This window comes from Nasonia vitripennis, chromosome 1 (genome assembly GCF_009193385.2).
Source record: "Nasonia vitripennis strain AsymCx chromosome 1, Nvit_psr_1.1, whole genome shotgun sequence".
Classification (NCBI taxonomy): Eukaryota; Metazoa; Arthropoda; class Insecta; order Hymenoptera; family Pteromalidae; genus Nasonia; species Nasonia vitripennis.
In genome coordinates, this window is record NC_045757.1 from 11,949,087 (window position 1) to 11,967,804 (window position 18,718).

At 43.4% G+C, this 18,718-nt stretch overlaps 2 protein-coding genes across 2 annotated transcripts in view; one reads left to right on the forward strand and one right to left on the reverse strand.

The window, feature by feature from the left end:
- Positions 1-18,718, reverse strand: part of LOC100115131 (elongation of very long chain fatty acids protein 7) — a 29,859-nt gene that overhangs the window by 7,966 nt on the left and 3,175 nt on the right. Inside the window, exons 2-3 of the mRNA XM_001599892.6 lie at positions 4,933-5,313; positions 1,563-1,700 (exon numbers count right to left, since the gene is read on the reverse strand). Of these exons, the coding sequence (XP_001599942.1) occupies positions 1,563-1,700; positions 4,933-5,283 (489 nt within the window). The 5' untranslated portion in view covers positions 5,284-5,313. The remainder of the gene's footprint in view (positions 1-1,562; positions 1,701-4,932; positions 5,314-18,718) is intronic.
- Positions 1-18,718, forward strand: part of LOC100115103 (elongation of very long chain fatty acids protein AAEL008004) — a 63,459-nt gene that overhangs the window by 5,403 nt on the left and 39,338 nt on the right. The window lies entirely within an intron of this gene.

Below are 18,718 nucleotides of genomic sequence, written 5' to 3' on the forward strand. Positions count from 1 at the left end.
TTGTTATTCTTGCGAATTATTATGCCTCTGGATTTTTACACATTTTCGTACATGTTTGTATGTCGTTGTTTGCGCGTGTTTTAAATTTTTACGCTGTATCCTCTAAGAATACATATTACGACTTCAATTATGCATATTTTGCAATGCCGAGAACGCTGAGCGGTTGTCGGTATTTTAATATCTTTCGAGGCACAGAACGGCTTAATTAAATCGTAAATCAAACTATCGATCGATCAGCACCGAAAAAGTAGCAACCTTGACACGCGAACCACAATTCGCGCCTCCACGCAAATAACAAATGAAAAGTCACGATCTCCGCGACTAGGTAAAAGGTCGCCTTTCGCAACGCGCTTCATCCCGACGATCGTGAAAATCGCTGCATCTATCGTATTATAAAATCCACGCGAGCCGAACAATGTCGTTGCTGCGCGAGAATTTTGCGAAACGAGAGGTCGTATAAGTGCGCGCGGTTGTCGCAACGCCACCGCGGCGGCAAATCCTGGGAATGAAAAGACCGATTAGCGATTGGCGATGGTGTGTGCGTCTGAAGTGCGGGTATGTGTAAGACACGCGCGGATTATCGTTAGCTCGCCGGCTAAAAGGAGAGAAATATGTGTGGCTCTTCTCGCTTGTCTTCAGTGAAAGGAAGATTATGAGCACGTGCTGGACAACCTTCAAAATGCGGTTCTCGCTCGGCTGCGGCTGACTTTCGCGATTCGGAAAAGTTTTTGGGATGTGACGTACGTACTTAGAAGATGAATACGATAGTAGGTTGTCTTGTCGTACTCTGTGTTTATCTACTTTGTACGAACGCTTTTGGTTCTTTCTTGCAGTTTTACATAGTCTCTCGATCCGAAGGGTTTAATTGGATTTATAAAATCGCGTGGTGTTTGCCATTCTGTGAATATAGTTTCGAGATGCATCTAATAGCGGAGACGTCTCGTGGTGTATTAGACGCACACGTGAACGTGCGACGAAAGTCTTGCCCAACGTGGCGGATTGACTAGTTGTCGCAATAAGTAGATACGAAGTATGGACTCTACTCGTAATATCGATTAAGCTCGATGTCAGGAGGGTTAAATTAATGACACTTGAAATATCTACTGTAATAGAATCGTCTTTGTCTTTATAAGTTGCGTTATTATCTGATATTTGTAATTTTTCCAAGCGATCATAAAGTACGCGGAGAACGATTTAATCAAAAGAACGGAAACAAACTCGCGCGCGTTCCATAAACAAGTAAAATCCGGACATGCAGATACAGATTAATTAATTAATTTACGACGTATCCGCAACAAAAAATAAATGTACGTTCAATCGTTCGTTATAAATAATAAATCCAGTCCATCAGACGTACAAGTATACACCGGGCAGTTTAGTCATCAATCAGAGAATTAATAAATAATGTATCAACAGTTATATTTCCAGGCGCTATTAAGTGATTTAATGCTCGCGAGAAGTCGATTGGAGTCGATTCATCATTTCGCGCTACACCGCTGCATATAACATGAATTTTTTCTACGCATACCTTCATATAATACGTATCGTATATCAGAACTCACCGTATCGGCAAACTCGGTGAACTTGCTGATAAAGTACCACCAGCAGAGGTTGGCCATCCTCAGAGCCAACGGATTGTGCGAGTAGTCGACGGGCTGACACTTGTAGCTGTAGTCCAGTAGCCATCCCGACATCAGATGCTGAAAAATGCACGTAACTCACATGACACACTGCGCGCAGGTATACAATAATTACGCGTATTATACATCGAGGTCAAGGTACTGCTATGGTTTCGGCGTGATTCTCGCTTTCGATTCGCGCGGTATAGAACCCTTTCGCAAGACCGAGACATACCGGCGTAATTAATAAGCTCGTAAAACCGATGCTTGCCGTAGGTCTCAAGCGTTTTTGCGCGAACGCGTGAGGCTGTTTTTTTTGTTCTTCGGTCGTTGAAAAATTTTGCAAGTCGCCCTTGAGATTCGCGCCTTTTTTTTGGAATGTTCATAAGTATTTTCGGTGATACGGTATAATTGGGTATGCAGAGTTTGAGGCTCGATGTTCATTTACTGTATTATAAATTGAACGAAGCCGGTGTTTTGCAATCTAATCTCGGGTATTAACATTTCTGCAGGAGGCGTGAATAGACTTGATGAATTTTATATTCGCTATTTTAATCATCAGTCCCTCTTTCATTCATTCGAAAAAATTGCTTTCTTGCAACCTGTGAGCTATTAATGAGTATGTGTGTAATGAATTTTCGTAAGCTAATTTCGGTTTTACTCCGTCAAGGCGTTTTCACATTTCTTGAAAACAAGCTTATACATATAGTCAATAATCGTTTCGCTTAGCTGGCAAGATCGGAGGACCATAAAAAAATGCATATAACGCTGGAAACAAATAATGTAGAATCGCTGATTTTTCGAATATACGAGCTCAAAACTTTTTATTTATACGTAGAAACGGCACTGCTTTCTATGAATTTGAAGTATAAGGTTTCACTCGAGGAATTCAAAAAGATCGACAAGCGCGGCAATCGAAGAAAATGACTACCGCCGCGATTCGGCGTGTTATCCAAATGTGGACGCAGTGAAAGTATTATGAGCTAAAAGATCGTTTCTCAGCCAATATGATAATAATATGATTAATTCATTCCACTCTAGCGAAACTCGAGTATTTTTCAATCTCTTTTTTCAATCGAATTTAACAACCTCGGCACACGTGTTGCGTGAGTTGTAAAAAAATTGCGCTCATGGGATATGCCTACATCGCGTGTGTATACGAACAAATCAGTCGAGCATTGGGCAATTACAATAGACGACGGTGCGACGAAACAGGCGATAAAACAAACCGCCGATATATAGACACACTTATACAAGGCTTCAGTTTTTATTACGCTATATGGTATATATATATATGGTATGTTCCTTTCTCCCCATGGCCGGCGCGGTATACAGTGTTACTGTCGGTCTCGAAATCGACCGCGAATATTGACGAAATTAAGGAAAACCGGCGCAACGAGCCGCGACGGTGTATAACTGCGCCTCGCACTTCATCGAGATTGAAGTGGATATATTAATTTAGCGCGTATAATCTAACTCGAATCTCCGAGATAGCACACGTTCTCTTAAATTCTCATCCTCAAACGAAAAAAGCGACTAGCTCGCGATCGTCATATTCTACACCTAAGCAGCCGTGATTTTTAACGCCTCCTCGTCCACAATAACAGCGATTAATTGAGCGTGAAGAGCGGGAAAGTCGGGTGTGGAGGCATATATACCTATATATGTATGATTTAGCGGCCGAGAGCCGTTGTTCGCGCTCGCGAGAGAAAAGTTTTATGCGGTTGTTAAGATGAGAATTTTACGGGCTGCTTTCGTTCCGATGGGGAGAGACGAGTCTCTCTATATGGACGGATTGATTGAAACGAAACCGCAGGTGGGCGAGTGATCTACATCTCGCGCTATGATGTATGAATTTTCGAGGATTTGTGGTCTTTCGAAATAGTTTCGTACGCGTTTTACGGTCTCTTAGAAAACAGTGTGTATCGTTTTGTTCTCTATCGGAATCTCCATCGACTCCTGTAATGCGGCGGTAACGCTTTAATTTCACCTTCGAGTTCAGCATAATGCACTTGCCGAATTATAGTGATTAGGCGTAAATACTTTTGTGTGCAATTATGTCAGTTTAGACAAGCTTTTCATGCGCAATTGCGGTAATAAAGTCTAGAAAGATGTACGTCGTTTCTGCGGAGGTCGTTTGACTCTTAACACACGCGAAGAAACGACAAAAAAACGCAACTTTCTGCTTAGTCTCGAGAATCCAGCTGTCACCAGTCGCGTCTCAAAACATCCACACCGGCCGTGTAAAACAGCTTCGTACAAACATAAAACGGAACTTAGCCCACCAAAACTCGGAAGCGGCGTCACTTTCATTTTTTACGGATTTCTCCACGATCCGCGAGACGATCCTCGCGGAGACTCGAAAGGTTCATCCTCATATCGTGATCGCGTGAGTGTATCGGCAAAACGCATGGCCTACTTTCGTTTACACGCATCGCAAAAGCCGTCCGACCGGCTGCTGCTCTTATGGTGTATATCGAGAAAGAAGCTATTCCGAGCATCTCGATCTCTTCCGTTTGAACGAGCCGGAGTATACGGGGGGACTGATCTTTCGCAATTAGCGCTTGTCTCGTGAGTACGAGTGAGCGATATCCAGGGGTGTTGGAAGAGTTTTGGTTTTATTTTTTTCATTTGAAAAATGACGAGTATAGTAGAAAATAGAAAACGAAGGAGCATGATTGGTTTCCCAATTGAAAATCATTATATGGAGTTTTCATACGTCTTTGAAAAGCTGCTGGATGATGTTTGGAGAAGTATTTAATAAGTTGCAATTGGAAAGAAAGACGTTCATTGAAGTGATCGAATAAAAATTGAAAAATTAGAAGAAACGAACGTTGTAAACAGCACTTTCCTTTCCGACGTTCCGATACTTCATTTCAAGATCGTTGATCTGAATTCTCAATGCGGTGCATCGACTCTGTCCCGAGTTTATTGCTTCGTCATGAAAACTGCGCTCTTCGTATAGAAAGTGACGCAAAAAAATTATCAAACCGCCAGTTCGTCTTTCGAGTCTCAAGTCTCAAAAATTCAAATACATTCACGTCGAAGTGAGAGTGCATTGCTTATCTAAATTTTTATTAGAAAAAACAAAAGCGAAATGCGATTTAAATTGAAATTCTTTCAAGCTCTGCATAAATTCTTGAACCTCTAACTCTTATCACTGACAGCACCCATTGTTTATTCATCACGGTCTACAAGCAATGCGGTATGATCACCGTAACACCTCATCCCAAAGTCAATAACCCTGAATACGTTTTCCCCTTCAACTCGAAACCTTGACCTCGGACGATTAGTTAAAATATTTCAAACTCACCTCATACAACATTCCCAACGAGAATATAACCTGGAACGCATTGTAAGCGACCAGAATATTCCTCAGTTGGAAGGGCTTGCGGTTGGCCATGAGTCTGGGTCCCAGAAGGGTGACGCTGTAGAGGTACAGCACGACGATGAGGAAGGTCGGTATGGGTGAGTCCATCAGGGGCCAGTTGCTGACCCTGGGATCCGAGACTGTGGTCAGGATCTCGGTGTACTGGTCGAGGGCCATACGGACAAGACCCTCGGCGCCGACGAACGTCCGGTTGGCGTCGACCACGAGGCTACTCGCGTCCACTCTAGGCTCCGGCTCCCGCTCCACCACCAGCTCCGCAGCCGCCGACGCCATTGTCGTGCTTCTTTGTTACTAGTGGGTTATCTGGAAATCGAAGAAAGGATAAATTAGATTTCCTGATGTTTCTTTCTTTAAATGAAACACATGTCAATCAATCATACAGACTACAGAGATAGAGAGGAGGTATCTATTTGTTTACACTGACGTCTATTTGATTACTTTTCATTTCATCATAATCGCTAGAGACGTTCAATGAACTTTTTTTTGTGCAATTATACACAAACTTCCACCATTAGTATTCTTTTGTCACGCTCTTTCTCCAGACGCATTTCTCGCGCACCTAACGATCCCGAGTTATTAGGCGCACCTACTTAAAGCTGATTCTATTAGAAAAGCAACTCTAATAGCATCATACGTGACCCACTTCGAGCAGCATCGCTCTATCGCCAAATAACCCACGCGCAACATAAAGCTTAATGTTGTAACGCGTCAATCACATCAAAATTGTTATAACAATATTTAACAAACGAATACTTAAATCGCGTACACGAAACTTCGTATCGTGTGTATAGCTGCGTTTGACGAGTTAATTATGGGTTCTAAGAGCGAAAGATTTATAGAGAAATCGGGCAGGGTAGCACGTTGAAGATTGAAAGATCTATGTTTAAAAAGCTGCTGCAATTAATATGGTGATTTAAAAGAAGCATCGAGGCATTGACTTCGCGAAATCGAAGCTACTCGTTCACTTCGCTAGATCAAAACGAGAAGATCGAAGAAGAATAGCTTCGTAAAAAACTCGAAAGCGTGCGTTGTTACAAATTACGAAATAGCTTAGAAAGTGCGTGTAAATCAGCGGCAAACAGTCGATCGAACTTCTCTCGTATTAAAATGATTTACTCCATTTTTGTTTCGCAGTTAAGCAGGACATACCTCGCATGCGTCCATATCCCACATGTTGTGTGTGTCGCTTTCAGAATCAACGTCCTAAACTGTCACTCAGATGTTGCGTACATCTCAAGGGCTACTATCGCGATTTTTCCCCGTTTCGCCGGAATCATCGTTTTTCAAAAGTATCGCTCGCTCGATAAGGCTCTCGAGTTGCTCTCTCGGCCCGAACTGTATGCGCAACGTTTCGGCGACGACGGACGGGCGACCTGATTTATATCGCGATCGGGTTTTCGACGTGACGCGTCTATACACGCGTGACTTGCCGTAAACTGTCAATGGAAACTGGAGATCGTTACCGCAGTGTAGAAGATTTGTATAACCTAGTGTACCGATTTTTTTTTAATTTGATTCTTCGCTGCAAGTGCAGCGCGATCCTACGGCAAATAAAGAAAGCGAGAAAACGATAATCGATTGAGGTAGTTAATGCCGAAGGACGTGCTTCCCTTCCTGCGAGCGACCTCGCGAGTCAACAAAGCCGAAAAAGCGCAGGAAGGAACCTTCGGTCGACCTGTTTCCTGAAGGGAGATGATTTAATGCGTCACGGCCTCGTGTTTTTGCCCAGTCGAGGGGCTCAGGGAAGGTTCCACGAGGCCGGTTATTAACTTTCTTCCGAGTATTAAATGAAAGTGTATTGGTCACGGGATGAGGCGATTAAAGTTTTTTTTTCGGGACCTCGTCGTAATAAAGGCGAGGGAATGAGATGTTTATAAGGCGAGCGAGGAAGTGGACTGGAATACTTTGAATTTTAAGAGTTCTTGAATGGTAACGCGAAGGTATATCAATTTGTATCCAATATGTGCTTGGAGGCCGATGCGATTATTCTTCGTAAATTATTGATGATTTTGATTCGCGAATTGAAATATTATATATGGCTATCACAAACGCTTCTTTTCGAAATACATCATTATAGTTCATTATAGTAAGTCGCTGACATCCACGTGTTAACTAAATTGAGCAATAAAACTGTCGTTCCAATAAACATCAGCCCCGCACCGCAGTGTTCTAACACAATACACACGTCTCGCGATTCGCTGCCTCTTACTACTTAAACTCACCGCGAAAATATCTCTTGAAGGGACGACTATGTTGACCGTCTGGCACGTCTCAAGGTCGTCGTTTATGTCGCTTCGAGGTGTGAACTGCCGATAATATATCTCGCGCCTTTGATGACATAATTCTGGGTGTGCTTCTCTTTCACGTAATTTACGATTATCGTCTATCGCACTCGTGCTATTGGGCTTATTTCGTATGCAAGCATCAGTCGTGAGAGGAAAATTCGTCGCGAGCTGGATTGCACAATCATTGTTTTGACTCTTCCAAGCTCGTCTATCTTTTCCCAAACTGCGTACATATATTTATACGCGAATGTGAGGTAATCTCTCGCGCGATGTCGCACATGTCACGCGGGCCTATACGCTTCGACCTTCATAAGTATACTTTATAAGTATACACAAGCGTACACACGAAAAACCCGCGCCGGTGCACCTTGATAGGTTGGGCAATTCGGTGCACGAGAGCGTGAGAACGTGCGTGCGGCTATATACGACTGACGCACGGTTATCGGTTATAGTTATAGTCGCTCTGAAATAAGGTAATATTATCGCGTGTGCATGTGTACACTGCCCATTCGATTTGCACCATATTTTCAATCTACCTGTACACATCCGAAAGCGAATACCATATCAGCGAGTTTTTGGGTACCAGCTCGCGTGAACTTCTACATAATTGTGGAATTGATGCGCCGGCATACTAACAACGATTAAAAAATTCCCCGCAAACACTCCCGCAGCCGTAAACCAATTCCGCGAAGCCAGAAGTAGATCGCCGATATGTCGCGTCCTGTGTGCCGATTTCGCCGGCGCAACAATAATCCGTAATAACCAAAAGTCATCATCGCGTAGTCAGTCGAAAGTGTCGGCTCATGCGCCTTTACGACGTCCTCCGCGTCGCTTTTTTTCTCATTCCCCCGACAACGACAGATCACCGGTGACTGTGTGTAACTGACTTTCGAGCGACGCGCGACCATTAAGTCGCTGAATTCCAGCGCCATACCAACTCTATAAATGTTATGGTTAGGCCGAATATGGGCCGCGATTTGGATTTTTACACCCGCAGAGACGACCGGTGTGCACATTTTTAACGAGAAAGTAGGAGGATGCCGGTTAATGGATTTTTAAAAATGCCTTTTTATGTAAGCGTTCTCTCGGAGCTGCCGTTAATTCTAACGTCGCGGTGTAATTGAATTAGACGACGTAGTTTCTATGTGATAAAATTGAAACGCTATAATGTAGCTTCTATTTAGGTACTATTACTGGATTAAAACAACGCGATATGGACCCATCGATAAAGCGCGAGAGGGACAAAAAGGGCAACGCCAATCATGGAATCTATTCGCCTTATCGAGGCGCTGTGTGCAGTATTAAATTCACGCTTGGGCGGCTGCCGCTAGAAATCGCGCTTTCCGCAATTTATACCCGCGACGCCGAAACCAGTTCCACATGGCAAAGGGGTTTTTAATTGTGGCTTGCATTATGCGATGCCGATTCTATTGGCAACTTGCTCGCTTTGTAAGGCCTAAGCTTCTCTCGGCTGTCGGGGTTTTGTTTTTCTCGTCGGTTGAAATTACGATGCGGTTGGATGATTTTGAATTATATTAGACTGGACTTGTTCTTTTTCCGTGCGATAGCAGGTGATAGTAAATTTGCGATGATAGATAAATATAGTTCGACGACGACTTGCTATCGATGCCGATTCCGAAGAATCGGATCTAAATAGACTTTATTATCTTGCGTTAATTTGCACGTTTGAATAACCAGTGGGTCTGCTTGTCTATGTCTTTTAATTTTTTTTCGGAGGAACCGTAGGAAAAGTTCAGTCCTCTATCAAATTTTACGAGTGTTGTCTGCAATGAATTTGTCCACATTTTTTCTCACAAAGTTGAGGCAGTTACGAAATCAACATCGGATTGTAAAAACACTCGTCCATCCCGAAGAAACCCAATACTCTTCCGAGTGTTACGAAATTCGATGATAAAAAAAGGAGAACCTGATTTTACAGCCCCCCCCCCCCCCTGAAAGACATTCATCGCTTTCCAAGTTCAGGCAGTAACTCTGCTTCCGATGAATATTTATACGAAATACAAGCGCGCGTGTTTTCGGCGCTGTGCTCGAATCTCTTAATCGTCTCCTATCATTAGCATTAATGGCTTCGCGTGCGACTATTCTCGCGTAAGCGATAAACCATTAACTCGTTAGATACATCGAGCGAATCGGCGAGCGCCTCCAGTGACTCAGAACTGATAAAAGCGATTAGCAAAGTAGATTTTCGTTTCTGAAAGTGAAAGAAGTCATGCTATTTTCGATTTTGGTTTTTGCATTGGCCGATCGTTCGAATTCTCAAAGGTTCAGCAAAATGCATTTTTCTCTCGAATTCGCAGCTTACTCTAATTCTTCCATTTACGACTCGCCGATATCTGGAAAGACAGTATAGCGCTCGAACCTCAAAACAAGGTCGTTTTCACATTCCCATGGTGCAGACACGCGCGCATCAAATTAAACGTAGGTATATCTCTAAATTATTAGAAAACCCACTGCATGCAGCAGCGTGAAATTTATTGCGCGTAATTATGAGCTTCTCCAACGTTTTATGTCCAATTGTTACACGCCACTACCTGTACGTACTAGTAGCTTCTCCGATAAATCAGAATCTCGGTGAGCTTATATTACCCGTTCCTCGTAAAATATCTCAAATGGCTGCAACAATTTGTTCAGATGTGGTTGTCGTAAAGTGCAGCAGTGATTTACAAAGTGTTAGAAGTCGAGCGCCTCTATTTGCAGATACATCCGCGGAAATGATTTAAGCCAGAGACGTTATCCCGTTTTCGAGACGATACGATCCCGAATTGACCTGTTATTCGCGGTAGCTATACATTGTATTTTGTATACGAAGCGCTTTTTTACCAATTAAAAAGTTTCTCATCTACGAGGTCATCTGCGAAGCGTCCCACTTCACCTTATGCCTGTGTATATGTTATACACTTATACACATAAAGGATCTTCAGCTTCATCCTTTCTCTCCCGAGTCTATGTGTCTCTGGTTTGTCGTCGCTTTCTCGCTCTCGCTTCCTCGTTTTTTTTCACCTCGACGTGTGTTGGAGGTGCTAAGTATTTTAATATAGCGACGTTAATATTCTCGATTAAAGAAAAAGTGCGTTTCGATTGTACACTTTGCGAAGCTTCCGTGTGGTATACTTTAAAAACTTCGTCCGTGAAGGTGTGTGTTTGCTCAAGAAAGTGCTAGCGATGACAATGATCGTAAATCAAATTTCTAGTTGAGAAGAGTAAAGAGTTTTTGTTGTGGTCTATTAACCGTTAATTTTTTCTTATAGAGGAAACATTGCATTCCAAGACAAATCGCGCAATTATCGCTGTGCTCCTTTTGTAATAGATTCAATCCGTACGCGATTTCTTTTAGCTCGCGATAAATTGAAAAAAATTAGCTTAGGATAATTGCTGTGAGTCTTCGTTTATTTACAATAATTTATATACCGGAATACACGAAAACCAGTTCGTTTCATCACGCATGTAAAAAATGCCAACAGGCATAACGGACGAGGAAAATATTCAGCGAATTTGATTTAATCGATTCGAATCTTCTCTCTTTCGTTTCTCCTCCCGTTTCACTTTCTCCGGTCGCGATGCCTAATCCAGTACCAGGTGCCATTTCGCCAATTTCTCTCTACCTACACACACACACACACACACACACACACACAAACACATACACACAGGCACACGGACGTTAAACACACGACGCGGTTAATTCTTTCCCCGTTATTAACCAGCAACAATGTAAAACCGATTTCCGGGTGTAAAAAGTCAGCCTCGTTCATATTGGGATTTCGTCTTCATGCGCGCATATTGTGCGTCAAAATTGACGAGCGACTTACGTCAACGGTTACGCGACGTCAACGTAATACCTGCGATGTTTTTCCCATGCGCGATGATGCGCTGGACCATACCAATTGTGTTTTGCATCGGTAATCGGTTACGTTGTGTTATAGCCGCTTGCATAATAAAGGGTTTTTAGAACTTGGCGTTTTTAAAATCATCTACATGCATGCATGCAGTTACGACGGGTTATGCGACGCGGAGGAAGACTGCGCGTGCATAGTTGAAGACGTCGGAACGAGACTTGCGCTTTTGGAGAATGGACTGCAATCACGGCTGATTGACGACTCTGTGTTGGATAATCGAGGCTCACTTTGTTTGCACTTATGACTATGGGGCTCGTATTTGTCGAGCGAAACATTGATTTTTCTCGCTCAAGCATAGGGGAAAGCGCGTGTGCCATGTTACGATGAAACTTTGCCGAGAAGGGTCTAACGTAACTTATATTGAATCAGTGCTATAACTTGGCGCCTACTCGTGACGAACGTTAAGTGACATTTTTCCATAAAGACAGACAGTAAGTTATCGAATCATTGTAACTTTGTTGTAAAAATCGACGTAAAATTATATATCATTTTACGTGTTATTATGAAATGCCTGACAACTTCAAGTAGTGGCTTCCTAATATTGAAAAAAAAAAATTCACGGATTACCTAAGACTAATTTTATACCCCATTATTTATAAACTCACAAACTAAAAATCCTTTTTCATTAGGGGGGAGTTGGCCAGTATGGCTATCCGTAACTATGTTTGGTGCTGGATTGGTACAAAAATTAATATTAATATCAATTAAAGTTAAAAATCCAATAAAAACAACTCTCCCCTTGGCCAAATGCACACGTGTACGTATAGCTTGGAAAATCCATACGCTGCCCACGTGCTCCCCTTCCTCTCCAGCGGAGCAGCTCGCGAGAGAAGCCATACGCGCGCAGATGGTAGACGAAACGGTACTCGTTACGGAGAAAGTTCTTTCTCTCAGCCGAGAGCTGCTATGCGGCGGGGGACATCTTTCTTCGCCTATACTCGTTTTCTTATCCGTCCCTCGCGGGGCTTTCGTTGTGTGTACTGTATACATGCATCGCGTTTCATCTTCGACTATTTGGGCTTTTACATGCCGGGAGCGATGCGAGGCTTTTGTAGGCTGGGAATATTATTTTTTGAGGTGCGAGAATGCGGAATTTATTAATGCAGGGAAAAGATGGACAAAAATTTAAGAGATTTTTGAAACGTTTTACAGATGTTTTGGGAACTCGAAAGTGTTACATTCGAAAGGCGCATTTTTTAAATTATACTGTTATAGGATTAAGCTCTCTTTGTGTGAAACGCTCGCAAAAATGTAACACAATGTAGCACACGGCGATGATGCCTGCGGAGAAAATTTCAATAAAATCCAAATTTTTTCGCCGTTAAAGCCGCAAGGATCCGCGAGAGATTCATTGGCCGATGGTGTTTTATGCTTTGTATTTACGGTCATTACTTTGTCGCGGATAGCGAAAGTTGCGATCGCGCGCGCGCGGAATAACGGGAAACGCGTGATGCTGTACATAAGAAAAGTATAATGGGCAACTGCTGCGGATCGTCGCGTATGTATCCACGCTTCGGAAATTCTTTATAGGCGAGAGGAGAAATTTTATTCCGCACTCCGGGAAATGAGCACGAAATTTCCATTTTCATGCCGGCGATAAGCAAAATTAGTAGTACTTTTCGAAGTGTTGCCTCGAAATTAAAAAAAAAAAAAGGAATTAAAACGCATTCATTAGAATACATTAAATCGAATCGCTCAATCAAACGCTTCGAATGTACAGATTTGCAGAAGTATACCGCAACCTAAAATCCACTGCACCGATAATCGAAACTTGAGTACACGTGCCCCCTAGCTCCGCCGTGTCAAAAATCTAAAACTGCGATGGCAATCTATTCGTGGGCACGTTTCGTTCCGAAATCGCTTCGGATCGGATTTCTTCCTTTCTCGGGTTTCGCTTGGCGGCTTTCACGCGATCCTCGCCTCGTATGGGTGCAACAAGCTCCTCCAATACAAGCGAGACTCGCGCATGTGTGCGATGGAGATGTCGATTATTATGATCGCCGGCAGGATTTTCTAGGATTGAGCTGTGAGCGGATCTACGCGCCAGGAAGTGCGAACGGATAGTCGTTATTGTTCGACGCCTAATTGCGAGCTTGTGCGATATTGTTGGTGATACCATTAAAACAGGCGCGAATAATGCCTGGCCCGACATTGCTTGCTTTATTCAATTAGTCGGGGAGATGTATCGGGATCGCAGCGATTATCGAAAGGAAGAGCGACGTATACGTGCGCGGATGAAAGTAAGCAATTAGTTGGTAGTTTTTATCGGCGTGAAATGGATTTGGCGAAGCGTTGTTTTGCGCCGATGACATGATTGCTGCGTTTTACGAGGGAGGAAACGTTTGGGATTGTTCGGTGTAGTAAAATTCATCTCGGTAAATAGAGCTCATTTTTTTCAGCTTTCTTTCGCGGGTCTATTTCTCGCAAAAAGCTGCGAAATCCATCAGCGTAAAACTGGCAAGAGCTTCGCAGCGCGTCATCAAAATTCCAGCCACCAAAATTTTCTCCTTTCTCCCGTCAGCTGTTCCTCCCGCGCCCAACCTAACCTTTCATCCTCTATACCGATCTCCCCTCTGCATGCGCGAGCCAGCATCAGCAGCTACAGCACAGAATCTCTCCCTCCCTCGCTCTGCCTACCGCGAGCTGTCCGCAGGGGCCGTTAGTGGGTAAGTGGGCCGCTGCTCGTGCCGTCGGCGCGCTTAATTATCAATCGGATGCTGCGTTGTTGCCGGTACCATTGACTCTCGCCTCGTCCTCTCTTTCTCACTCCTTTTTCCTCGGCGCGCGTGTGCGCGAGCGGCTCGCTTACTCTCTTTCTCCGCGATCCGGCCCAGCGAGTCGGCGGAGGCTGCTTCTTTACTTTCGAATTCAATGGTACCTGCGCGCTCGCGCTCGAGCGGCCGTACGGGATAGAGATCACGAGTGGACGGCTATAATACTCTTGAGAGTCGCGTTTCCTCTATGTGTACATAATTTTTTCTTATTCTTCTTCTCTTCTTTTTGAGCGATGACAGCGAGCTTTTTCTGAGGACTAGTAGTACCGTAGTGTGGACTTTGACTGTTAGTTTTGGAGTTTTTTCTTTCACGCCTTCTTCTCGGGTGTGTGAAACTGCTCGACTTGTTTATCTTTGTGTGACATTTTTTCGGATGGTTCCTATGGTTTCGCGGATCAGCGTGACTTGGCGGTTTTTATTCATGTAGCTGTATTTGATCGATTCCGTTGCGTCTGGAGATCAGTTATCGCTACATCGGTGCAGAATTGCAAAGTAGAAATATTGCAACATGCTTCATTAGCTTTTGTATCGACGAATGATTCTTCAAATTTACTTTCGTTTGTTCAGCGCGACAAGCCGAATTTGTGGTCGCGAACTTTTTTCGTAGTACACGAATACTTGAGGCGCAATGGGATGTTGGTTTTCGAAAAAAAAAAAATAATAAACCAACACGAGGCGTACGGAATTGTAGTTTGAACCGGTTTCGTTTTTTTTGCTTTCACGTTTACATCGAATTCGCCACTTGAGAGGACTGAAATCTTCTCCGACATTACAAGTTATTAGGAATAATCAAAGTGATAATGCCAGCTTTTACGACGTTTATATTACGCGCATCGATGATCACGAGTCAAAAATTGAAAATACCCCCCAGCTCTCGATTCTGAATAAGATCAAAGGTTGAAGACCGCCGCGAGCACGTGGTGAGTTTGAAATATGGAAAACCCATGGAAATTTAATAGCCCGAACAAATTTGGAAGGAAAAAGAACGTCTTCATAATATTACGGATGCTATATCTTGTATGGATTATCGGGCGCTTTTTCTCTTGAAACGGCACTTGTGAATGAATTTTAGAAAGTGGAATCGAACATTATTAGAAACTCGTTTGTATAAATCGTAACTTCTGCATAATTACGCTCTGGCGTATGGATCCGGACGAGGTTCACCTACATTTAAAAAAAATCATCATCATCAAGTCTGTCGAAGATCAGTTTTCAAAATACAGTAAGCGGTGACCAATGCGAACAATACACTCGATTCTCCGAAAAAAATGTGGTCCCTTCTCTCGCCAGTCAGTCCAAGATGAAAGTCCCTCTCATCGCCGGAGAAGAAATACACCTTCTTTCTCTCCGTACCTCCTATTCCCTGCTCGTCTCAATAGAATATCGTAAGAAGCTCTTAACCTACTTGCTGCGCGTATATACATATGCAGACTCGCTCAGTCTCGTAAATGCCTCGCGTTGTTAAAAGGGTACATGGCTTTGAGTCGTCGCGTGCGCGCACCGATGCCTCGGTCACTGTTTAATGCCTTTTCTGGATATAGAGATAACTGTAATCGCGTTACTGGCTTTAGTGCTTCTTCGACTAATTGTCAATGTGTTGTATAGCAATTGTCGTTTGCGAAAATCGCGGAAGACGCACTACAGGGTTTGGAGTAGGTCATTTCGCTGCGAAATTTTTCGAGCAAACGTCAAGGACGCTCAAGGTTGTCTGCAAGTAAAGGAACCATTTTTTGGCTTTGAAATGTGTAACACAGTCGATAGGTTATGCTGTCTCGAAGAAATCGTCCTGGTTTACGTAAGAGCACATGCGGTTCTGCGGATTCCGCCGAATTTATAAAAATCCATCATCCCGGAAACGTCGCTTTTTGTAATTATATATACATAACGATTATTTAAATGTCTTTGGCAAACTTTCTACGCATACTAATGGGAGAGAATATGAATTCCTACCGGTGAGCATTTTACATTTTTGAATGAATAAGTACAGAACGGCTATACACAAAGACCACTCGATCTTTCCCATCAAAAAGATTAATTTTTTTCTCCGGTAAAGTTTCCTGGTGTACACGCAGCACACCGTATATTCCACTGATTTATTCTCAATGTACGAGAAATAAGAAAAAAATCAAGGATAGCCGGGGCAATTGAAGAGTAATGAACTTGCGCATGAATCACACGCGCTCCTTAGCTCGCCTATCACGTTGTGGTGCAGGTAAAAAAATTTATTCCGACGTCAACAAAAAAAAAAACTTGTTTAAACAACTGTAAACTTCATTATTACCGTTGGTTACGCTGCGTAACTTTTTTTCTCATTTCCTCGCGGATGACGCGCCGAAAAATTATAAATACTCATCTCGCATCTGCCGGTCTGGGATTTCCGCCTTAGAGCAACTCGCTTTCTTCGACGAATCCCGATAAATCTTGATACGTATTTTAAAAGCGAAAAAAAGGACCTTCACTTTTTTTCTCCGATCCCCCGAAAATCAGAGAGACTCCGCCGAATTTTTTAATTCCATCCCCACCTCGAAAATTTCTCCTCTTTTCTCCTCTAATTCCTCGCACACCATATCTCGGAGGCGCGTCGACGTTTACTTTCAAAGCGTTCTCCCATGGCGCGAAACGGGACACGCTTCGCGTCCTCCTTCGAGGAAGCTGCGAGTGTATAGACGCGCTTCGAGTTTTCTATATGCGCCTATAGAGTATGGATGTATGTATAAGTGTGCGCGAGCTTGACCTTTATTCTAAGGAGATTTTCGGTTTCTCTCGGCGCGGTGACGAGCCGACGAGCGATGCGGAGAGTATGTGTTACGGGTTGTGTGTATATGATTGAGGGATGGCTGGGCGAGGATTATTGGGTTCGGAATGGAGTTTTGCGTTTAGAAAGCTGCACGGATAAGGCAAGGTTTCTAAATGTATTCGATAATAGCTGCGCTCCATATTATAGCGAGTTGAGGTAATTGAGAATTTTGGATTTTCTTTTATAGGAGAATCTTTGGTGGAACGAGGTGCACGCTTCGGAAACTAATTTCTCAAGCACAAGAGAGGAGAAGATTTGCGCTTTCTAATTGTCAATCGTGTACATGGAAATTTGGCATGCGGAAATGATCGTTCATCAAAATTCGAAAGCTTGAAATGAAGCTGCGCATGTGACTATTCTGAATAATTCGATATGAGCGATGATCCATTCAATTTGAAGTGCGCTAAATTAAAAAATATTCGATATATTGGAGCATTAAAATAATAAAAAATGCAATCTTTTTGTACCCCTTTTTAACCGTTCACGACGAACGAATCGTTTCATACAAAATACAGAATTATGAATACAGCGCGGCGTAGCTTCAATTAAGCCACGATTTTCAGAGGTGAAAAGCAAAAAACTCTACATTTCCCAGAACGAGCAGTTTCACTTCTAGCATTTTGAGTTGTTACACTGCATCTCTGAAACTAAAAACCGTCCCAGTTAAGGTGAAATCCTTCTCAATTAGACGTGCACGCGCAACTCCAACCATTTGTGTAGTGTTCCACATCAAAGATAGCAACTATAACTATACCTCGTAAGTTCTACTATTTTTTCGAAAAATAGATCCATCCCGTGAAACATCAAATTCTACTCAACGAAGCAGCTGCATACCCCAACTCGGTATACCCTCTTATCCCACTCGGCAAAACGGTAAAAGACACGGCGCTTGACCGGACGTTCGCCGCGTGCACCGGCGCGGGTTGCGAAAGCTCCGCGAAGGTCGCCGAAACCAGCCGACCTTACGCTCCTCGCGTACACAGCACAGCTGTGTGTGCTTTCACGAAGCAACGGCGCTGCCGATCAACGCGTATATACTGCGTTTTTATAATTGGCAATATTTCGATAATCCGCCCGAGGTCATGTGTGTGTGTGTGTGTATGCGCACAGAGTAAGTGTAGCGAGCGAACTGCTTTTGAAATAGGAACGCAATCGAGCGAGTTTCCCTCGGCCGTTTGCGCAGGAGGGGAAATACGCCGTCTTGTATATTATACACGCGGGTGAATTTAAAAGTGATTTGTTTTTTGCCTGGTGTGTCTACAAAGTTTTCATACGATTGTGCTTTCACTGCATTTTTCTGTATGATGAATCGATCATTGTGAAATAGTTAGCACTGATAATTAAACTATTTTCGTGTATAACGGATTTTCAACAGATGTAGCGATAACTTGCATCCGCAAAAGCCTCAGTTTCATTCGCATCTCCCTCGTTCGTTATTACAGGTGTCTCCGCGCGTGTGTCAACATTTGCGAAAATCCTGCTTTCGGATGTTGCGTCGCGGCCGATCGGATGAAGAGAGATTTTTGCAAGATTCACACCACGTGCCGTATGCAAATGCTCTTAGGAGGGCTTTGTGCAACGCGTCCGTTCGATGATCATCTTTGACGGCTTCCGTATACACTGCATCAGCGCTGCGATTGCAAAGCTCGCGCGCGGCTTATTTGAAGTTTTATTGAGAAATCCAATTCTCGACTACTGTAACGAGTCTATTGCGTCTTACTCATCATCGTATCCTAGTACGATTCTATACTGTATTTTTGCAATGTATCGCTAAAATATACTCGTGGCTCGCTACGGAAAAGTCCCGTAATCGATCGCGTGCGTATAAAACTCGAGCAGCCGCGCGGTCAGCCCGCATTTTCATTTACAGCGCATTCACACTGCAGTTTCGAGAGTTCTCGAAACGCTCCAAACCAGTTCTGCACTCGCCCGCGG